This window comes from Callionymus lyra, chromosome 1 (assembly GCF_982586985.1).
Source record: "Callionymus lyra chromosome 1, fCalLyr1.hap1.1, whole genome shotgun sequence".
Taxonomy (NCBI): Eukaryota; Metazoa; Chordata; class Actinopteri; order Syngnathiformes; family Callionymidae; genus Callionymus; species Callionymus lyra.
In genome coordinates, this window is record NC_141818.1 from 44,459,824 (window position 1) to 44,484,038 (window position 24,215).

Here is a 24,215-nt window from a genome sequence, read left to right on the forward strand (position 1 = left end):
TAACAAGTATATATGTGTAGTATTGTCCAGTACTTGACTCTGGTGTTGTGATAGTGTAGTAACAAGTATATATGTGTAGGATTGTCCAGTACTTGACTCTGGTGTTGTGATAGTGTAATAACAAGTATACATGTGTAGTATTGTCCAGTACTTGACTCTGGTGTTGTGATAGTGTAGTAACACGTATATATGTGTAGTATTGTCCAGTACTTGACTCTGGTGTTGTGATAGTGTAGTAACAAGTATATATGTGTAGTATTGTCCAGTACTTGACTCTGGTGTTGTGATAGTGTAATAACAAGTATACATGTGTAGTATTGTCCAGTACTTGACTCTGGTGTTGTGATAGTGTAGTAACAAGTATATATGTGTAGTATTGTCCAGTACTTGACTCTGGTGTTGTGATAGTGTAATAACAAGTATATATGTGTAGTATTGTCCAGTACTTGACTCTGGTGTTGTGATAGTGTAGTAACAAGTATATATGTGTAGTATTGTCCAGTACTTGACTCTGGTGTTGTGATAGTGTAATAACAAGTATATGTGTGCAGTATTGTCCAGTACTTGACTCTGGTGTTGTGATAGTGTAGTAACAAGTATATATGTGTAGTATTGTCCAGTACTTGACTCTGGTGTTGTGATAGTGTAATAACAAGTATATATGTGTAGTATTGTCAAGTACTTGACTCTGGTGTTGTGATAGTGTAGTAATAAGTATATATGTGTAGTATTGTCAAGTACTTGACTCTGGTGTTGTGATAGTGTAGTAATAAGTATATATGTGTAGTATTGTCAAGTACTTGACTCTGGTGTTGTGATAGTGTAGTAACAAGTATACATGTGTAGTATTGTTGAGTACTTGACTCTGGTGTTGTGATAGTGTAGTAACAAGTATACATGTGTAGTATTGTCCAGTACTCGACTCTTGATGAAGTCGTAACTGCTTTGATTTGTTTTCAAACCAAAATATGTCAAAAACATCAGCTTTAATAAAGCTGCTGGACTCACTGTTTCCTCTCGTCCTCAGTCATCGTCAAGGTCTCGTCGTTCCTTTAGCAGCGGGGGACGTAATGACTGCTGCCATCTAGTGGCAGGAAGTTACATCACAACAGATGCTGTGAGTTAATTAATAGAAAATATAAAACATAAAAAACTACGGTAAGAGAGTGAACACGATACACAAGCAAAAATAAACAAAAACGACACAGTGCTACAGTGTCTAACCTTCAAACCGTCAGATTACGGGAATAAATAATTGATCAGGAAAGATTAAACGCGTTTATTCATAGGAAAGACAAATCCTGTACAAGTAAAAAGGAGAAGAGAACAGAAGAGTCAGGAGGTAACGTAGCTCCACTGCCGTTCGTTGGGGAACATGCGAGCCAGCCTCAGGTAGCAGCTGACGGTCGGCTCGTAGAACACGGCGTCCGGCGCCTGGAACACCTGCGGCTGCTCGCCGGCGTCCCGGCGCGTGGAGCGGCTGAACAGGGACGGCTTGGGTTTCTTGATCAAGGTTCTCCTGGTGACGCAGCCCACGTCCTCCAGCACCTGCGTGAAGGTGAAGACGCGTGAGGGACGTGAGCAGATGCAGGAGGTGGACGTGTCTCACCTGCAGCAGCTCCTGCAGCACGACGGGCTGAGTCACCCTCTTGTAGTGGTCCAGCAGGGTCTGCAGGGTGATGCCGGGACAGGTCATGATGTGCTGCAGGACTCCCTCCAGCATGCCCTTGCACACCGGGCGGTTCAGCTTCCCGTCCGTCATTCTCCAGGGTCGTCCGATGAACTGCAGCGTGTTCCTGCGACGGCCGAGAGTCAGCGATGAGACGCAGAAGATCGACTTGAGACTTACTCGTCGGACTCTGTGGTTTCGGTCGCGGCTTCTTCTGGTTTAGAGTCTGCGGCTCCTTCTTTGTCCTCCTCGTGGTCGTCCACCGGCTTCTCCGCCATCACAGGTTCTTCTTCCTCCTGCAGCTCCTGCTGCTGCGTTTCTCCTTCTGTGGCGCTCACGGCTCGACCCGGCTCACCTCCGTCCTCTTCACCGGCTGACAACCTTCTGGAGGTTGGTTCCTCCGGTTCCTTGCTGGTTCCTCTCCTGCTTCTCTTGCGCGGGCGCCGTGTCTTGTAAGGATCCTCGGCTCGCGGCTGCCATTTGTTGGAGGGGATGACGAGCAGCCAGGAGTCGGCGTGTTTCATCAGCACCCAGCGGAAGCACAAGCCTCCGACTCGTAACACCTGCTCGTCCTCCTGGAGGTCCTGAAGGAGAACCAGAGCGTCAAGACTCTCACCTCGCAGAGTAATACTACGGGGCCTAGTGAAGTAATACTGCAGACCCGAGCAGAGTAGTACTACGGGGCCTAGTGAAGTAATACTGCAGACCCTAGCGGAGGAGTACTACAGGGCCTAGTGAAGTAATACTGCAGACCCGAGCAGAGTCGTACTACGGAGCCTAGTGAAGTAATACTGCAGACCCTAGCGGAGGAGTACTACAGGGCCTAGTGAAGTAATACTGCAGACCCGAGCAGAGTAATACTACGGAGCCTAGTGAAGTAATACTGCAGACCTAAGCGGAGTAGTACTACGGAGCCTAGTGAAGTAATACTGCAGACCCAATCAGAGTAATACTACGGAGCCTAGTGAAGTAATACTGCAGACCCAAGTAGAGTAATACTATGGAGCCTAGTGAAGTAATACTACAGACCCAAGCAGAGTAATACTACAGAGCCTAGTGAAGTAATACTATACACCCAAGCGGAGAAGTACTACGGAGCCTAGTGAAGTAATACTGCAGACCCAAGCAGAGTAATACTATGGAGCCTAGTGAAGTAATACTGCAGCCCCAAGCAGAGTAATACTACGGAGCCTAGTGAAATAATACTGCAGACCCAAGCAGAGTAATACTACGGAGCCTAGTGAAATAATACTGCAGACCCAAGCAGAGTAATACTACGGAGCCTAGTGAAGTAATACTATACACCCAAGCGGAGAAGTACTACGGAGCCTAGTGAAGTAATACTTCAGACCCAAGCAGAGTAATACTATGGAGCCTAGTGAAGTAATACTATACACCCAAGCAGAGAAGTACTACGGAGCCTAGTGAAGTAATACTGCAGACCCAAGCAGAGTAATACTATGGAGCCTAGTGAAGTAATACTGAAGACCCAAGCAGAGTAATACTATGGAGCCTAGTGAAGTAATACTGCAGACCCAAGCAGAGTAATACTACGGAGCCTAGTGAAGTAATACTACTGAGCCTCACGGAGTAATACTATGGATCCTCGTAGAGTAATACTACGAATCATCGTGAAGTTATTCTGTAGAACCTCGAGGATAAATACTATAGAGCCTTGTGGAGAAAACTACTGTAACTCGCAGAGTAATACAATTTACCACTATGTACCATAAAATTGGTTTGAGGTAAAGTATTTATACACAAGGTTCACCAGATTATTAGGCTAACCATTGATCTTTGGGGAAACTCAAATGAGCTTCATCATCAGGAATATACTCTAGTGTCCTTAACACACTGTAACTTCTCACCTTCATGTACTGATGCAGAGTCCGGGTGCGTCCACCCTGCAGGGCGAGCAACCGCGAGTGGACGTGGAGGAAGTGTTGCTCTTCCATCCCTACTTCACCAGCTTCATCCAGGTCGGACCTCACCAGGGCACACTCCTCCACATCCCGGGGGGAGTAACCTCTCTCGGACAGCTTCGCCTTCCACTCTTGACCACACGGAGAGTTGATGCCGCGCACAAACCTCGTAACAGCAGGGGGCAGCAGCGAGGGACCCGCCTTGTGGTGCGGCCGGAAATCTGACGAAGAGAAGGAAACCAAGTGCTAATGCCATCCCTCTCAAAAGAACATTATCCGTTACATGAACCGCTCCCATAATGCTTTGCCGCCCAGCCAACCAATCACAGCGGCCGATCAGTTTTAACATTGCAACGTAGATGTAAAACTAATACAAGTTTGAAATACAGTTTTGTAGTCAGTCGTCACTAATTAAAGCCGTGTGTAGAATTGCATCATGGGAGTTCATAAAGGTACTAGAGGAGCTGGATCCTCACCGTCCGGACCGAACACGGTGTGAGAAGGAGTGTTTCTGAGCTGTAACCTGACGACGCAGGACTCCACAACGATGCTGTCGCTGGTATTGAGGTTTCGATTCTTGACTGCAAGTTAAAAAAAAAAAAAACACGGTGAAAATTGTAGGTTTAGGTGCAAAAAAAAGAAGAAAAAAAAGCCATGGAGTGTTGACAAATACCTATGCCGGGGATGCAGCATCCTTGCATCATCAGATATTTGGTGTGCGAGGCTTGGTGGGCTTTGACCTCGATCTTCTTCCCAACGGGTTCGTCCCGGTCGTCGTCGTCGTCGTCCTCCAACACACTGCAACGGACGGTGACGTTTGAGTCGTGGTGGACTCATTATCAAGTATGCTTTGAAGACGCTCTGACCTCTTGACCACGTCCTTGTCCACCAGCTGACTGTCCACCACCACCATCTGCTTGGGGATCGACAAGTGCAGCGACACCAGACCGAGAGTCATGAGGCTGACTGCAGCCAAGCAGGAGCCACCGGGGGATTCCATGGAGTACGTCAGCATGTCTGTTGGCTCCTGTTCCTGCGATGCGGCGACTTCTTCACGCTCTCCTCCAGGGTGGAAATCTTCCGCCTGCTCTACGACCGATGGACCTTTAGCTTCTTCTCCAGAGTCGACCTGCATTTCCTCGGTTCCATCCATCTGTTGTGATGCAGCTTCTCGGCTCCCGAGTTCACCCTCGTGGTTGATGGAGAGGGTGCGGCGGTCGTCTCTCGCCCCGAGGCTGGACAGGCTTTTGACAAAGCGGTGGCAGTCGGTGCAGAGCGAGGTAGGAAACCGCCATGAGAAAGTCCTGTCAGGAGAGACGAGAAGAATTCATCAAAGTAACTGAAGCAGTTTCCAGTATGTGTTCGTCAATGTGATGAGATCATCCTCTGAACACTGTCATCAGTGAGCAGAGAAGCAGATGCGGCACGAATGCTCCTCCCATGATGCAACACTAATAGACTCAGGGACTCATTCGTTCATGTGCTGTTAGGGTGTTTAATTCTGAGTTTTGGGGCAGAAGTGGAGTTACTAGATGATTCTATTCCATGTAAAAAAAAATGTAGCCTTTTGATATTTGTAGGCTTGTTAAGAAACCAGCCAAACATATTACACACAATAAATAAAAAACAAATATGGTTGCAAAAGGGGCCAAAACCAAGTCAGAGGGCCAATATTTCTCTGTTTGAAATCGCCTTTCTGTTTATTGTATGTGATATTCTAATTTCTCGCGTTTTTCAATTTGATGTTTTCATAAATTGTAATCCATAATCATCAAAACTATATCAAATAATTGCTTGAAATATCTTGAGGTGCAAGTTATGAACTTGTGTCATAAATTAGTTTCACCTTGTAAATCTAATGGAATAAACATACCTTTGCCTTTTGCTTCACCTGTATATACTGACGGTGTAATTATTACGTTATCTAGAATTCTACAATGAATTCTTATGGTATTTTTTTATTCATTGATCGTAACTTAATCATTGATTTGTTGCATCATAAACTTGTTATCTTTGACAATAAACAACATATACAAGTCACAGCTAAAATATTATGTTTTAATAATGATTTTCTCCCAAATTTGACATTTAAATGTTATGATTGTTTGAAATGGTCGTCTTTATTCTCTAGAAAAGCTCTATGGCAGTCAAGAATTGTAACTTATTTTAAACTTGTCATTTTAAATGACCTGGAACACATTCACTTGATGTAATCTAAATTTCTTTTAAACAACCAATAGATAAAGCACAAAATAATGACTAATAAATAAACATAAATAGATGATTAGACTCGTGATGCATGGCAGCTCTGAAGATGTGTGATGAGAAAAGGAACGAAGCTGATGAATGTCAACAATTAAAGACTAATCTACACCAGGAGACGATGTTAAAGGAAGAACAAACATGAAGATAATTAAGATATTGAGCTGACATTAATAATAAATATAAATATGTAAATCAAACTCAATCTTTCCTGTGAAAGTGTTATGTTAGATAATAAAATTGACTGTTAAAAGATTTGCGCCTTTTGTGCTCTGGCTTAAAAAGAGTACTGTGAAGTATGGTGGCCCTGAAGGTGCAAAAATATGAATTAATTTTCAAAAGGATTCACTAAAATAAAGGACATGACAACAAACTATTTGCCCATCAGTATCGTTAAAACGTGAAATGTAAGGTACCTGTAGTATTTCTGGGAGAGTTGGTAAGACATCGGCAGGATGGGGACCGCCCGGTTCTTCTTAGGGCCCAGGCCCCGGAGCCTGCCAACGCGCCGCCGGTTCACCAGCCCCCTCTTCCTGCACTGGAGGAAGACTTGACACAGAAGCTCCTGGTTGTACTGGTTGTACATGTGGAAGGTCTGAGTGGAGAGACGACAACATCACGTCAGGACTCTTCCAGAGACGAGCGGGGAAAAGACAGGGGCAGGACCAGAACGTGCTCACACCTGGAAGGACCTTAAGGACCTCATCTGAAGGTTGTTCATGGACAGAGTGCTCTGGATCAGGTTCTGCAGGACGATCGTGTGAATGTCTGCTCTGCTGCAAAAAACAATTTATATATATTTAATTCTAAATTATTCAGATAAAACTGCTAAATCTACTGACTCTTTCAAGAAACATAACGTTTTTATTCTTGCAGGCTTTTCCTTGATTTTCTGGAACTCCTGTGTTGTTATTGGTGTTATATTGACCTTTAAAGTATATATTTTATTGAGTATTGTTTTGATTGTTTAAGCGCTTTGTGACCCTGGTCTGGAAAAGCACTATATAAATTACTTACTTAAATAACGTAAATATATATCATGATTAGTTTAAGATTTATTCAACAATTATTCTTTGATTAAAGGTTATTGTGTACAGGAAAGAATATAAAGTGTTTGTTGGGGAATAAACAAGGATAATTAAGATTAATTGAGTATAAAAAAAATTAAATCATAACTCCTGTCAAAGAATACATGACTGTCTTGTTTGTATAATAAAATATTATTTAAAAACATGAAATCCTGCCTCCACACAACACATATTTCAAAACTGTGGCCCAGGTTGCTAAATCTGGCCCTTCGTGTTGCTTCATTTGGCCAGTAAGAGCATTTGAATATATCTGTGCGCTGAACTAGAAACTCTTACAATTTGTTTTACAATAACAACCTGTGAAACCATTTTGTTCAAAAGGTGGTTTTGTCCGGAGTATTTTCAAATTAAGAGCCTCAAACATTCTTTTTTGTGTGCGTGTGTATTTGGGCCGAGACTTTTGCTCGACTCGTTTGATGAATATTACGTAATGTTGATACAAACCTACTGATAACCTCGTTCAACTGGGCCTTGTTCTTGTTCCCGATGGCACAGACTTGAAACCTGTTGATCAGAAGAATCAGGTTTAAACTTAAGTTACTAGAAATGGATCAATCGTGAACCTCTTTACTTGGAGAAGAGTTCCTCTTTGGTATCGAACGTTCTGGACAAGTTGCTGGAGCTGGTCAATGAGCTGAACTTGAGCCTCAGCAGCCTGATGTACTCCGTGAAGGATTTGGCACAATCCTGAAAGCACACCTGCATGAATAGTGTGTTTCACTCTTCCTTTTTTGTGGCCCTAAATTAATGTTCATGTTGATATTATGACCTTCTGATATGCCAGTGTCTAAGATAACAAAAAAGCCTCCCTCCTCACATTCCAAAACAGTTACAGACTTCTCCAGGACTAAAACCCGCACACTTCTGCTCCTCTTCTCCTCGACTGTGGAACACCCTCCACAAAAATCTGAGGGCCCCTCAGTCTACTGATAGTTTTAAAAAGGGTCTAAAAACATACCTTTAAAAAAAAATGAAATCCTTTAGTCTATAATTGTTTGTTTTTTTATTACTGTATCTTTCTACGTTGATTGTTGTTGCTCCTGCGGCACTTTGTGATTATTTCTTAGAATATAAAGTGCCCGACAAATAAAATCTATTATTATATAACAATGAAAAGAATATCACATACTTCTTGTTAAACACAGTTTCTTATATACTTTGTTTGGTCGCTGATCTTGTTAAGCTAAAAGATTTGTATAATAGGTTTGAAAACAGTCACGGTAAATGAGGGACAAAGAATAAATGTAAGAAGAAGCAACAAGGACAAAACAATTAACTGTACAACAAAGTGTAAATGTCAGTTTGGGAATCTGACTGTTTCACTCAAACAATGAATATAAATCAGATCTGGTTTGAAGTCACACACTTGTATAGTGAGAAACTAGAAGAACACAAAGTTTGCATGTCTGTTTGAATCCTTTCCTGAAGCACAGAGCTGTTAGTTCGCTGTTATATCTTTCATGAGACGTTAATTATCTTGATCCAAAGGTTTCCAGCAAAATACTAACTCAATCAGATACTAACCGAGTACCTTTAAGGTCAGGGATGCGTTTATTACTTCAGAAAACCGGTTTCGATCACATTTCTTTTCTCACACAAGCAGTGATGAAAACAGTGAGAGAGAACATGATAATATAAAGGTCAATTAGGTCATTTATTTACAACATACTTTAGCTTATAAAGTTTAGCATCAGTTATAGGCGTTATTATAAAAATAAGAAAAAAATAAGAAAAGGAGGAAAGAATGAACAGGAATTCAGAAAATAAATATTTAGAATTAAACAAGTAAGACTTTTGGAGAAAAAAAACAGAATTTTAAATAAAACAGGACTATTAAGATGAAAAATTATCCTTCATTGTTTTACTCTCATAAAGGACCAAAAAAATACAACCTTGAGGATGAACCAAGCTTTGGGCAGATGGACATAAATATTTAGCAAAGACTCAAAAAAGTAGCAAACAAACCCACGTCTGAATTCTCAGGGTCTGCAGGAATATTCTCCTCCAGCTGTTGCTTCAGCTCCGTGTCCTGGTTGACCTCGGCCAGACAGATCCTGCACAACACAAGAAGAGCAACGTCGAACACGTTTTCTTTTCGCACCGGATGGGCTCCTCACCTGTAGTTCAGCAGCGTCTGAGGATTCTTCATGATGTATTTGGATCGTCGACCGACGGCCAGAGAGGTTTTGTCTAAAGAGAACGTCAGCTCCGCATGAAGCATGTCCCTCAAGACGCAGTACCAGATGAACGGCTTCTTCAGCTGTGGAACAAAGCAGCCGGTCATGAGCGTCTTCGCTTGATCCATGTGTATCCTCACCTTGCTGTTGAGCAGGTAAGACGCCACGTTGGCCAACAAAATGACCGAGTCCTCTTGTAGTTTCCAGATGACTCGCTGCGAGGTCATCATCTTCAAGGCCCTGTGGTCGACCTCGTCGTGAGCTCGACTGGGCTTTTGGGATTCTTTGAATAAAACAGACGATTTAAAAGTGTTTTCACCTGGGAAAGAAAAGGTCAATCTAGAGCCCAAAACACCTTTTTTCTTTTTGCGTGGAACTTTGACGACCTCCTTCTTGGTCCTCTTCCTCTTCTGATTCTTCCCTCCGACAACTTTCTTGTTTCTAGAGGCCGGCTCCGTCGCAACCTGAGGTCAAATGTGTACGAATAACTAACATTTCAAGGAATTTCATGATCTTCTTCCGCTTCATTTGGCGTCACGGGAGCGAAGGGAGACTTCCCTCTCCCCAGCTACATCAACCAGCTCTTCCTGTGGAACTTCCTTAAGAGGAACGTACATTCTGTTCGGCCCCTGACCCAGATTGTGGTTTACATTTAGGCCCCTTTGTGCACTAACCGTCTATGGCAGGGCCACACATTCTACCTCTAAGAATGGTGGAGAAAACTAATTTGTATCCACAATCGCTCGTTCACAACAGACACAAGTGGCTCAACGGAGCAGAAATGCAGACAAAATATGATCAACGCTGGTCAACATTAAGACAATATCAAACCTCGACATCTTCTTCCTTGATGACAGATTTCATCGGAGTTATGTAACGAGGGTTCGTGGCATTTCCTGCAGGAGACAAAGGTGGACAAACAGGAAAACGGATGGAAAAGTGAGACGTGTACTTAGTTTTTAAGAATACAGTAAAAAAAAAAACTTGTTTAATCAATGAAGGGCACAAATCAGCCACATTTTAAAATGATAAACTTTGGTGAAACAATAATAATAATAATAATAATAATACATTACACAGTTAACTGCTTTGAAAAAACAGTAACTTGTTTAAGATATGCACTTAGAGACGTACCTTTGTTAAAGGTATAATCTAATAACAGTATAAAATACAGCTGATTGAAAGTTTCTTCAGTAATAACCCTCTATAACAAACTATAATGAGCTACTTTAGTTCTTCTGAACTTGTTGTTGTTATAGCATCTTAATTGTTAAGTAAATGTTGGTCAAGTTACCTTAAATAAGTAACATAGTTACAGTTAATAGTTACATGTTTTCAATAGAAACTAAGTTACTCAAGTTGGACACTTTGAGTTCAAAAAAAGCCAACAATGAATGAAATAAACAAATATAAACAAAATAGATCTTCCGAAAGAGAAAAGTAACCCAGTTACTGTCGATACATTTGTTAAGCACGAGCTCCGGCACTAATTGATCTTCAACTAAAATGTCATATTGATAGAATCCACTCACCTGCTTTGGTGACCAAGTGTAGAAGGTTTTTACTCATCAGACTTTTTAATCGGATCTTGTGTTTGACTTGGCTGGAGTCGGAGGATTTCTGGAAACAAGTGTTGAGAACAGAATGAGGAACGTCGTCCGGTAGCAGAGAGAAGTTATAGTTGTTGTCGTTATTACTTTGTCTTTTTCAGCGAGGAGGTGATTGGTCCAAAGCCAGTTTCGTTTCAGGTGAGAGAAGAACTCCGAGTCCAAACCAGCGGCACCTTTACCGTCTCCTGGTGTAGACGCGTCGTCACAGACGTCCAGGCTGCCTCTGTGGCCACGAGAAAAAGACGACCCACTGAATCCAGCTGATATTGTGACCATTGATACTGAGGCACTTGAGTGGTAAAGAAACCTTTCACAAATCACTGGTTTACATTCCGCTCTACTGTATCTGTAGATGGCGCTCTAGTCATGCAGACGAGGGGAAGCGAGTCTTTGTTAAAATATATAGTTTAACCATCTTCAGTAGTTAGTGTTGACATTTCTTTTGTTCCATTGGTTCAAAGTACATCTGTGACTTCTATACAATCCTACACTTTAAAACAATAAAATTTCTCACGACGTCGCTTTTACTTTGGCTTCTTTTTCTTTTCCATTTGGCCGAACAGAATATTTACTCCCATCTAGATTTATTATCATGTTTATTTGTAAGAACTTTGTTGATGTCATGTGATCACTTGATGATGAGGTTTGTTTATCAACTTCATCAGAAACTATTTCCTTTTTTAAATTGATAGTAGTGTATGGCGGTGAGGAAGGGTTTGATTGACAGGACCCTTACAACATCCAGCCCTGGCACACGCTGGCTAGAACATCTGTACTCACTTCAGTAGGTGAGCCATTCCCACGAAGACATTCCTATCGTTATAGAAGGACGGAGGCGTTTCATTCTCGCCTCTCTGATGACGAAATACCCCTGAAACACAAGTGAAGCAGAGTCAGCATCTCTACGGTCTACACTTGTACGTGTTTGTTTGTGTACCCAGTGGCGTGTTGAGGCAAACACACATGAGGTCGAACCAGTAGTTCTCCACGTCCTCGGAGGTGTTGAACTGATAGTGGCGCCGCTCGAAAGGTTTGTCTGGAGACTCGGCGACCAGCCAGTAGTGCGGCTCGGAGCTGGTGGTGTCGACGATTGTTGCATTACGCTTTAGGTGCACAAACACCTGGTAGACGAACCGGGAAGAAAATAATAATCGTTTGTAACGATCGTGAGGATTTCAAGTGATAGTTCACCCAAAATTGGATTATTTGTACTTAAACTTGAACTTAAAATATATACTAATTGTGGTTTTATTCCAGAACAATTCCTTTTGTCGAAGCTTGAATACAAGAGCAAGACAACTGAGCTCCAGTCGCTACATTAAAATGAACAAACATTTTTGTCTAAAACTCTAAAAAGAAACGGTTAACTCTGAAAATAATCCTAACCCTTAGCCGACATGAGAGTGTAGAAAACAAGGTTAAGTGAATCTTTTGACATTTCCCTTCAAGTGTTAGTTATTAATAATATAACCATAATATCCATTTTTCTTAAAAAGCTTATTTTAGAATTATAATGGCGTTAAGAAGTCTGAGCAAGTAAATGTTGATGGAAATACTGATAGTATTTGCAGCCAGAGGCAACGAAAGCCATTACTATCGATTAAAAACAAGCCCACAATGAAATAGACTCACGTGGTCTTTGTCGTAAAACTTCAAATTGGGACCAAACTGCAAGAGACCCATGTAGGTCAACTTCTGAAGGTTCTCATGAAAACTGAAAATGTATTTCCTGAAAGAAAAAGGCATAAAAAGAAGAAGAAATCATTAAAACAAATAAACAGTTGGTTGCTCTTCAAGACACAAGGTCACTCTGTAAAACCTGCCTTTTGTAGAGAAGCTGTCGTCGCATCTTGGGCGGCATATCTCTGACGAGATGGTGCTGCTTCACCGGGTCGTTGATATAATCCTCCAGTCCATCAACCTGAGGAATGTCACTTTTTTAAGCCGACATCTTTGAGAGCGAGACTTATTCAGCATCTACCCCGGATGCGTTTTAACCCTTTATCGACAATACTTTCCCACCGACATCATCTTTTATATGAGAAAACAACCCATTAGCTTTTCCACTCACCTTGTAATTGATCTGGATGATCTGGATGAATATGGAGAGCGGCATGCAGAGAAGCAGGTCACTGATCATCGCCCAGCCCAGCGAGTAACCTTCGTGACAGCGTAGAGGCGGGATGAACTTCTTCCACGTCTCCCCATCTGAAAGGAAAGCGAGAACTTAAATGTCTCAAAACAATCGTAGAAATCTGGACTTTTTCCTCACCTTCTTCGCTCTTGCTACACACACTTGATGTTGACTCATCCTGCTCTATATCTTCCTCAGGAGGAGTTTGATCCGAGGCTGGAGTCTCAGACGCTAGAGAATCGCTCGGAGTCTTTTCCGTCGACTTGTTTTGAGGAAGCGGGTCTTCAGGTTTCTGCTGGCCATAGATCACGTACCACAGAAAGGCGTGGACGACATGCAGACGGTGCATCTTCGGCTGGAAGCCTAGACTCCTGCCTAGACCTCGAACTGGGAAAAATCATCATCCAAACATTAGCATAGAAGGAACAAACATTCACTTTCACTCATCAGTAGAATTGTGCATCCATTAGATTTCCTCTGCTAGTCCTTTACTGGTAGAACACACTTTAATTAGGCCATGAATCCTTTACTGGTTAAAAAAAAAGATCTGCTCTTGTTTTATTGAACTGTAATAGAATCATATAATAGTTCTAATGTTGTTTTTTTTATTTTATTTATTACTCACTCGTCTTATCGTTCGTTTTTAAACATCATATTATACGAGCATTATCAAACATACAAGCACACACGCACATACAAACACACACAAAAGCACAAACGTATGCACAAACAAACACACATCCTAACATAAAACCACACACACATTTATCTCCGTAGAGAATAGAATAGATGCAAAAACACAAAGGCACAAACATATGCACAAACACAGACAAAGGCACAACAAATACACAAAGACACAAACATACAAACATGCACAACCATACAAACACAAAAAAGGCACAGAGCACACACAAAGGCACAGACATACAAACACACAAAAAGGCACAAACATATGCACAAACAAACACACATCCTAACATAAAACCACACACACGCAAAGGCACAACCATACAAACACACACAAAAACACAAACATACAAAGGAACAAACGTATACACAAACATAAAACACACATACTAACATAAAACCACACACAAGCGACACACAAACCTAGTGGGTCACACAGCAAGAGCAGCTGTCTGAGGGTCATTTTAAACATGGGGACTGTTGTCAGGGACCCTTGAGATTTGATTTTTTTAGTTTTCTGATTCTGATGTCATTATTTTACTAAAAATATTATAAACTAATGTTTATTCTTTACGTTTAAGGAGTAAATATGTGGATTAAAACATATATATTTTCCCGGTCAAATATTTGTGTCATTAAGATAACATCGCCATGAAAGAGCAACTGGAAACTAACCTCTCGTTGGTTTGAATTGCTCTTCTTTAACGTCCTCTTTCTTCTTCGTGCCCATGCACTTTTGGGATTTAAACACGCAACCAGTCATCTCGGAATATTCCTTGTCGTCGACCTCGTCCTCTGCTCGGGAGCTGGAGCTGAATATTAGAAACACAGAGTCGTGAGGCCGGGGGTCGTAATACTTCGTGTGTCCAGAGACGCCTGTCGAGTCGCACTAACCGTGAGGTCGGGGTTCCGCCGGTGAGACGGAACCGGACCTGATCGATGACACTGGACACCAGCGGGTCTTTGGGCTGAATGGACGGATGAACCACGATGTCCACCTGCGTGTTGTTGAACAGACAACGAGTTAGAAAACTAAACAACGCAAAACCAGAGATCAAAACTGTTTTATATCTCAAATCTAGAAGTATTTCAGAGCCATCAGAATACTTCACTGTTTTACTTAACTTTTCAAATGTTGTCACGTTAGGTTCGTTTTTTTTAATTGTATATTAAAATGTTTAATTTATTTTTAATAATAAATATAAAATTTAGGTTTTTGCATTTGAATAACTGAATCAAATTTCTTTAAATAAATTATTATTTCACACACAGTTTCCAAACAAGAAGGATCTGTCTCGCCTGCAGTTCATACAAAACTCTGAGCTGCTCTAGTAGAAGAACTCACATTTCTCCGATCCTTAAAACTCTTCACTGGCTGCCAGTTTCTTTCAGGATCAACTTTAAAATTCTGGTTCTTACTTTCAGATCTATTCATTGTCAGACCTTCCATCAGTGATCTGAACCAGCCTTACACCCCAGCTCGGGCTCTGAGGTCTGTGGATCAGAATCTACCGATGACTGAACTTAAATTAACCTGAGGAGAATGTTGAATACATGAATGGAAATATTTGTATTTAATTTTATCGTAAAGTTATTTATTTTGTGTATTTTACACCCATTAGTACTTCAAACATCTGGGAAAACTATCCATAATTTAGTTGGGATTTAAAGAATAAATTGTGATTATTATTGTCTTTATTACATCATTTTCTATTATTTTTATATATGTATACATTTTTAATACCACAACCATTTAGCGGTGTGTGTGTGTGTGTGTGTGTGTGTGTGTGTGTGTGTGTGTGTGTGTGTGTGTGTGTGTGTGTGTGTGTGTGTGTGTGTGTGTGTGTGTGTGTGTGTGTGTGTGTGTGTGTGTGTGTGTGTGTGTGTGTGTGTGTGTGTGTGTGTGTGTACCTTCTTGGTGCTCCCATCCTGAATGACGGTGGTGGAGTAAATCTTCAACAGACCTTCTCTTGCCAAAGTCGTGACGAGACGCCAGACGGTTTTCTTGCAGCAGATGGTGCTGGATCCGTCCGCCTTCTCTTCCTCGTTGATCAACTTCTGCAGCCTGGAGGAAGGTCGAAGATGGGATCACTATAGCTGCCCTCACTGTTGGCGTGACGGGCGAGGGCTGGTACTGACGGGAATAAGCCCGCTATAACCTTGAGGCTCTGCACGGCCTCGATGATCGTGTTCTTCCGTTTGAGGACGCGGTACGTGTCCTTGGATTTGTCCAGAGATTTTTTGCTGGGCTGTGGAAGCTGCATCAACGAGGGACACGTCAGGCGATTCTTTACACTCGATGTCTGTGGTTCTTACCTTGTCAGAGAGAGAATCCACGACGTTCATCACTACGTTCTTGGCTTGATCCAAGCCTTCCATCGTCGTCTCGCTCGGAGGTAAAATGTCCTGCTCGTCCCCGGCCGGAGATTCAGCTGCGCCGAAGTGAAAATGAACATCGTTATTGTCGGATCATTAAAAAAAAAAAAAAAGGTCACTCTCACAAACCTGATCTGGGATCATCCTGGTTGTGTTCCCCATTATCTGTGCTGGGAGTGGAATCTGCACCTGAGCGAGTCGCACGACAGGAGACAACTGATCGTTTATAATCAATCTTTTCTTTAAAATCAGCTTAAAAATTGAGGCTACTTTCAATAAAGCTTCTCATCAACCAAAAGTCCAAAGTAAAAGTACAGTTGTACACGATAGTTCGCTGACTGACGTGACCATTATAATAACTGACACATTTGACAAACCTTCACCAGACGAAGGCTGAGTGGAGCAGGTCGATGCCTTCACTTCAGGATCCTCGTTGCCTTCGCTCTCCTTCTCTGTCACATTAGCAGTTTTCTCTGGAATGTCGTTGGCCTCCTCGCGCTCATGCGTCTTCGCAGCCTCCTTCTTCGTCGGCCTCTTGCCCTTCTTTGCAGACGCAGCTTTTTCATTTTTGCCTCCTTGCTTTGGAGTCGTGGGAGCATGCATGTCCGAGCAGAGAATCTTCTGCCGTTCCTGTTCTTTGGATAACTGTCGCAGATGATTGCTACCACCCACACACCTGAGACAACCAAAGTGATTAACAAAACCTTTGGTGTTAACAGGAATCAAGAACTAACTTGTGACTGATGAATCTCGTGGTCCTCTGCCGACCCACGTCCTCCATGAAACCCTGAAAAAGGACATTTTAATTTGACGTCTTTCAAGGGTTAAACCTCAAGAAGTGACTCAAGTTACCTTTATGAGCCCATCTTTCTCCAGTCTTCGGCAGACCATGCGAGACTCCAGTTTACCGATGTTCATTTTCGCCGCCACGTAAGACTTTGAGACGCCTTTTGTGCCGCAGGATAAAACTGAAAAACAGAATTTAAAAATGTTCTGTTGCAGCTTTGTTTTAAGAATGAATTACAAAAGGAAGTCAGTAGTTATTTTCAAAGGCCGTCTTTTTTTTCTTAAGTCTATTTTATCACGATATAAAATCTGATTATAAAATCATGCTGTTTGAAAAAAAAAAACATACATCAGACCTTATCACTACACAAGGGGCCGAAACCTGGGCAGCAAACAAAGAATGTTTACTAGAGTGTATTATCAAATATTTTGCTAAACGATACGCATCAATATACAGTGGCAATCTTACGATATGATGCTGAACTTCTACTTTATTTTAAAGAATTGACCATGTCATTGAAGGCTTAACATCAGTTTACTGAATTCAAACAAAGGGTTCTATATTTGTATTTCAGAAAAGAAATACAAGAGATTGAGCAAATATTTGCAAGTTAAATGTTAAATATTGCAATACTTTTTTTATACAATACCGTATGGATATTCACTGTATGAATCTGTATATTTTCTTACACCTCTCATTGCAATATCCTGTTTTGAAACACACTCTTTGAAGCATCCGCTTTTCCCCAAATTTCCTTTTTTTCCCTCAACATCAAGTTTCCTTATTTATCAAAATCTGTTGAGCTCATCTTGAACATGAGCGTAGATAATGGTCACTGAATATTAGGCTGTGACGTTTGCCATACCACGTTGACATTTCAATACATAAGTGAAACATGATTTATAAGATTGTGTATTTATTTAAAATATGTTTGCCCATGTTTATAACTTATAACTAGTGATGGTCTGATGAAGCTTCATGAAACAGTGTCATGTTGTTAAGAGGTCAGTAGGTGGCGCCACCAGTTTAAAAATGATGTGACGTTTCATTAGAACAGTTGCTAAAAAAAACAAAGGAAAATAGTGCCGAGGCCGCCATCTAGTGGACTCTGAAAATAATGACACTGTTTCATTAACCTTATACGACACCATATTTTTACAGCAACAAAATCTGACCTTGAATTTTAAAATTCAATCTTAAGTACTGGTATTTTTTTACCGCCTACCGTCTATATTTTTTCCGTTGGTATTGGTAAATAAAAGAGTAAAACAGATGAATGTAAAAGACGTTAATATAAATCAATTCAGTGTAAGATTAGGTGCAAATCTTGTATATTGATTCAGTTTTTAAATTGATTCTTTTTTTACCTTGAATTGCTTTCACTGAATATTTTTTTAGACATGAATTTATTCATGCATTGAAATGAAAAAAGGAAGAAACAAATATATACAACAGAGTATAAGTATATATAGTCAAGTCTGATCTTGAAGATGTAAAAGTTCCATAGCTGACCCCATCTGTCCGTCATGAAATTTAAGTTGAATAGCTCTGGCGTAGAAAAACAGACGTTTTGCCGTCTTGTCGCCATAAATGTATCAAGACTTCAAACCTACTGTAATAATAACTCTGTGAAACCACGTCCATCTCCATGATTCGAGCTGCTGCTGGAAGTCCACTCTTTCTTTTGCTCGGGTCTTCCTCATCCTCCTCGTCGTCATCGTCGTCTTCGTCGGCCGCGCCGCATTTGCTTTCAAACGGTTTCATCAACTTAAAGCCTCGAACCATTACCTTGTTTCCTGAATGAGAAGGAGGTCATGTATTTTATTTACTGCAGCAACTCATAACCTTCATCTGAAGTCAAGGAATACATTTGTTTGGTGGACACACACATGGAGATTATGGTCTTCAATGTTTATAACCACTTTTTCTATATGTGTAATGAAAGCTTCTAACTGTTGTGTAACCGGTTACAAATTATTAAAGATTTTTCTATCCATAGACAGATAGAAAAATCATAAAAATTCATTCAGTGGTTTTATGTGGTATACAGCTCTCAAAAATGGTATTTCTAACAATCATTCACGAAAGCTTTTGAGTCGACGCTGTGAATTAAGTCTCAAAACGTTATTGACACCAGTCCCCCTTTACTCCCAAATCACATGACCAAAACACTAACGCATCATTGGTCGACAGCAGCTCTGTCTCACTCTAAAGACATAAGTAGCAGGAGAAAAAAAAAGCTGTGTTTATGGAGATCCGTAGTTCATAAACCAGAACGCTGATGATTAAAGCAAAAATACCTTTTTTTGTGACACAAGGTCCGCCTTCCTTATCCAAGTCCTCCATCGGGATCCTGATATTCTGAACACACTTGGCCTCCTTCATGTTGCCCAACAGGCGCTTCAGAGTTCGCTCGTTGACTTGCTGAGAGGAGATGATAAATGTTCAGGATGCACAGATGAACACCTTCATAACAGTCACTTACCAGTTGTTGTCGCAGCCCCGAAAACGTGGCGAACTGAACGGGCATTTGTGACAAGATGTTGGAAGCGCGTTCTGCCAGAATATCGTATTTTGACCGCCTGGAACAACACGGGGTCAAAATTATTATATTTTTATTATTATATTAAGGTAAGGTAAGGTAAGGTAAGGTAAGGTAAAACTTTATTGATGAAATTGTTTTTTACCAATAGCCAGCAATTTTTCATAAACAATAAAAAAATAATACATAAAAAATAAAATTATTATAATTATAATATTATTGTTAATAGGAGTTTGTATTGGCAAGAATCAGGCCATACGATACCTAACACAATACTGTCTAAACAAGAAGGATCTGTCTCGCCTGCAGTTAATACAAAACTCTGCAGAGAGAATTCTGAGCCGCTCTAGTAGAAGAACTTACATTTCTCCGATCCTTAAAACTCTTCACTGGCTGCCAGTTTCTTTCAGGATCAACTTTAAAATTCTGATTCTTACTTTCAAATCTATTCATGGTCAGACCTTCCATCAGTGATCTGATCCAGACTTACACTCCAGCTCGGGCTCTGAGGTCTGTGGATCAGAATCTACTGATGGTTCCTGAACTTCAGGACCAGAGGAGAGAAATCCTTCCAGGCTGTTGCTCCTAAACTTTGGAACCATCTCTGTGTTTGATGATCTACTGACTCCTTCAAGAAACATCCGAAGACTTTCTTATTTGTGTTTTTTTTCCTGATTTTCTGGAACTCCTCTGTTCGTGTGTATGTGTCTTGGCTTTTAAAGTATATATGTTAGTATATATTTATAACTGTGTATTGTTTTTAATTGTTCAAGCGCTTTGTGACCCTGGTCTAGAAGGGCACTTTACAAATAACTATTACTTACTTTCTTACTTACTGTAGTAACAAGAATATATTTATAGTATTGTCGAGTACTTGAGTACTTGTCTCTGGTGCAGAATTATTAGACCACATGACTTTTGATACTAATGTACACACTTATGGAGCCAATGCTAGAGTAACAAGAAGCAGTAAGTAGAATAATTGAGATGATTTTATTATTAGTTTTATTGTCAGAATATATACTTAATTTTAAAAAAATTATCTCACACATTTGTTATATTTTAAAGACTCATGGCAGTCATTGTTATAACTAACAATGGTATTTTTTAATAATCATTTTTATTAATAATTTCAACATATAACAATACCCACTCTACTATTTTTCCTTGTTTTTAAATCGGCTTTTTGTCAAGTATGTCTTTTTCATCAAAATAATAAAAGTTAAGTAAAAGTAAATTAAAGAAAAGTTTTGGGAAAAAACACATACTATTAATCACGTTTTATTTTTTTATTTATTTTTTTAAACGGGAAAATACAACAAATCTATTGGTTGTAAAATGTCATGGCATAATCACACGTATTTTCTGTCCGTTTGTGGGGTTTTGTTCCTTCTTTCAATTGGCTCGAGGGCCCCTTTAAAACAATCAGAGTAGTATGTGACCACTGAGGAAATAGTAATACCCGGCGAACAGATCTAAGGGAACAAAATGTAAATATATATCTATATAGGTGAATTCATAATCTTGGGGGAAGGGATACACAATTTGGGGAAAAAAAGGGCAGAAGCATAAAATAATACATTTTAGAATGAAAGAAAAAAGCACTTGAAACTAAATCCTTATTTTCACTTTTTTACCCCCAAACTAACAACAATGAAGCTGCAATAAGTTTGTGCAGAGAAAGAAGCTCGGGCCTCTTCTCTCTCGTGCTGCCCCTGCAACCCAAACACAACAACAACACATACCTGTTGACGTAGAAGCGCTTGAGCAGCAGCAGGATGGAGTGCTTGTGTTGGCCCACGTGTTGACGTATGACGTACGACTGCATGGACACCAGCTTGTGTCTCATCAGAGGCTTCCGGATGTAGTGAAACTTCCTCGCATCCAGCCTGCGAAAGCAAGCGTTTAAAAACGCCTGGACAGCAAGGAACGACCTGGTGAACGTGCGGTGGAGCCTCACCTGAACCACGAACTGTGCATGTCGCTCTGCACTTCCCCCTGCCAGCGGCTTCGACCCACTCGCTCCAGAATACAGTAGGACTCGTCGCAGAGCTTCACGTCCGGATCGCCGTCCGGACCCAACAGCGCCAAGAACCGCAACGGCTGCGACGCCACGACGACGAGCTTGCTTCCATATCTGCAGACGTGAGCGCACGTGTCGTCGAAGAGCTGCTTTTCAAAATGGTCTGAGTTGATTTCTGAGTTTCGTTTACCTCTCAGCGGCCTCGCTCAAGCCGAGCAGCGGGCCCTGAGCTTTGGAGCGGATCTGGTTTGTGACGTCGCGCCTTTCATCGAAGGTGGAACACGAGCCTTGGAGGCCGTCCTTGTCGTCCCGGATGATGTGTAACGGGTAGATCTCCTTTCTTTCCCCGTCGCGCATCTCCGTTGCAAATCTAGCCACGAAGAAAAATGTTGGTTAGACAGACAACAGTTTGTTTTCATGTCTTAACAAGAAGGATCTGTGTTGTCTGCAGTTCATACAAAACTCTGCTGCGAGAATTCTGAGCCGCTCTAGTAGAAGAACTCACATTTCTCCGATCCTTAAAACTCTTCACTGGCTTCCAGTTTCTTTCAGGATCAACTTTAAAATCCTGGTTCTTACTTTCAGATCTATTCATGGTCAGACCTTCCATCAGTGATCTGATCCAGACTTACACCCCAGCTCGGGCTCTGAGGTCTGTGGATCAGAATCTACTGATGGTTCCTGAACACGCTTCAGGACCAGAGGAGAGAAATCCTTCCAGGCTGTTGCTCCTAAGCTTTGGAACCATCTCTGTGTTTGATGATCTACTGACTCCTTCAAGAAACATCTTTAAGACGTTTTCATTTTTTCAGGCTTTTCCTTGATTTTCTGGAACTCCTGTTGTGTTATCAGTTTTATCTTGATCTTTAAAGTATATACTTTATTGAATATTGTTTTGATTGTTTAAGCGCTTTGTGACCCTGGTCTGGAAAAGCGCTATATAAATAAAAATGACTTACTTACTTACAATCCTCATTCTTGACATCTTGAGATTAGCTATTTTATAGGCCAACTGTAAAACATTTTTTTTTTTAAAACATATAGATCAGTAAATGTTGAAATGAATATTAAATCTTACTTATCATCTTTAAAACATTTTCATGCCAATTAAGGCCTTTTTTTTTAGATTTTTTTAGATTCATGATCACCTTCTTCTTTTCCATGACCCTCCCTGGACTTTATACTCTTATCTTTTCTCTCATTGTATCCTCCCTCACTCTTTTCTCATCCATCTGCCTTCTAAAAGGAACTTTTTTTTCTCACCACTGTCACACTGTGATTCACTCATTGTTGAGTTGCTGGGATCTGTTTTTCTTTAACCAATATAGTCTTACTTAAACCGTAAAGTGTCTTGAGATAAGACACCTTAAATTGATTTGAATTAAATCTTCAGTTTTCTCTACGACCATCCATCTCCATGACAACAGAGGTGTTCTTGTCCTTACTTTCACTTTACTGAGTCATCATCCTCATCCTTCAGCCTGTCCATCATCATAGCAAACACAAATTCTTACCTCAACACCAGCTTCACGTACTTCTGAAATATTTCTGACTAAATCTTCTTTTTTACAACTTTTTTTTTCATGTTTAATCTTCCTCTCCAAGATGCAGTAAGTCCCTCATCATGACCATGTTTTCAACTCCTTAGGCTTTAGGCTACGAGAGACCATTATGGCATGATAATGGCTTCACTCCTCCTCCAGCCAGCCCGCTTTGTTTATACATCGAGTACCTTGACACGCGGTGACAAACCTCCATGCCCCAGAGTGAGTGTGGTTATGGTAAAGGAGTTTTGTACAAACATACAGAGTACATTAGAGTCCAAGATCCATTTAAGAAACACTCAAATCAACACCTTGGTTGATCTTTAATACACTAAATTTCTCGCATGTTGACTTTTTAGATGCATCGGTTTTAGTCGCATTAGTGAAATATATTTGAAGGTGATGGTAAGTTAGTAAGTAATGGTTATTTCTAAAGCGCCTTTCCAGACCAGGGTCACAAAGCGCTTAAACAATCAAAATAATACTCTAATAAAATATCAATTTAAAAGGTCATGATAACACCGAGAACAACACAGGAGTTCCAGGAAATCGAGGAAATGCCTGCACGAAAAAAAGTCTTAAGATGTTTCTTGAAGGAGTCAGTAGATCCATCAAGAGAATCAAAGTAACCTGATAATATTAACGTAGTAGTTTTATTGGCAGTATTCGTCCTGTTTAGAAAGAAACCTCACCAACACATGTGATATGAACACACGTCAGTTACAGTAGGCCATTTATTTTGGTTCTTTCTCGAGCACGTGTTACCTGGACAGGTGTAACCCAAGCTTCAAACTCACCTGTCGAACAGAACAACATCGTGTCTCTCCTCCGGCAGTTTATAGAACTTCAACTCGGTGTTCGACACCAGGTATCTCCAGATGAACCCCTTCGTGCTGTCGTCGAGTTTGAGGGGAAATGGTTGCTTCCTGTTGCCGAGTCTGATCCACAGACTTGAGACAGTGATCCCGTCCAGACCCTCCAGAGCCACTTCATCCTCCACCACACCGAGCGCATCCATAGTAGCCCCGCGGACGGAGCTAGCCTTGTCAGCTAACTAGCATGCTAACTTAGCATTCACCAGTGTTTAAACCTTTGCTGGAAAAATTACAACTTTCTATTCAAAACGTATATTTGACGCCGTGCGTTAGCGGTGGTATCTTTGTTAGTTAATGAAAATATTCACGGAAACAGTTTTTCTAGCCAGAACAAAGACAGTCAGCGACTCTCGACCCGCGGGATGTGGTTTGTATTGTGGACGATGACGTCAGATTTGAACTTTGACATGACGGTCGACGTAAACATTCGGAATAACTTTTTGAATATATTTTTTTTATAAATGATATAGTCAAACACAATTTCTACATGAATCAATGAAAAAACGCCGAAAATACGTG

At 40.9% G+C, this 24,215-nt stretch overlaps 1 protein-coding gene across 1 annotated transcript; it reads right to left on the reverse strand.

Moving 5' to 3' along the window:
* Positions 1-1,264: 1,264 nt before the first annotated feature.
* gtf3c1 (general transcription factor IIIC subunit 1) lies at positions 1,265-24,073 on the reverse strand. The gene is made up of 40 exons (XM_087809586.1): positions 23,619-24,073; positions 21,468-21,647; positions 21,215-21,391; positions 21,000-21,143; positions 19,198-19,294; positions 19,013-19,136; positions 18,326-18,508; positions 16,778-16,893; positions 16,660-16,712; positions 16,303-16,601; positions 16,055-16,114; positions 15,866-15,981; positions 15,689-15,807; positions 15,461-15,614; positions 14,444-14,547; positions 14,225-14,361; positions 13,001-13,249; positions 12,800-12,936; positions 12,552-12,649; positions 12,361-12,457; positions 11,666-11,849; positions 11,509-11,599; positions 10,816-10,951; positions 10,651-10,738; positions 9,950-10,014; positions 9,474-9,582; positions 9,259-9,401; positions 9,059-9,201; positions 8,911-8,995; positions 7,513-7,628; positions 7,386-7,445; positions 6,536-6,629; positions 6,270-6,448; positions 4,458-4,895; positions 4,265-4,389; positions 4,068-4,172; positions 3,538-3,812; positions 1,850-2,253; positions 1,610-1,796; positions 1,265-1,548 (listed from the first exon to the last, which is right to left on the reverse strand). The coding sequence occupies exons 1-40, from the start codon at positions 23,837-23,839 to the stop codon at positions 1,336-1,338; spliced, it is 6,105 nt and encodes a 2,034-aa protein (XP_087665712.1). The 5' UTR covers positions 23,840-24,073; the 3' UTR covers positions 1,265-1,335.
* Between the last annotated feature and the right edge of the window lie 142 nt (positions 24,074-24,215).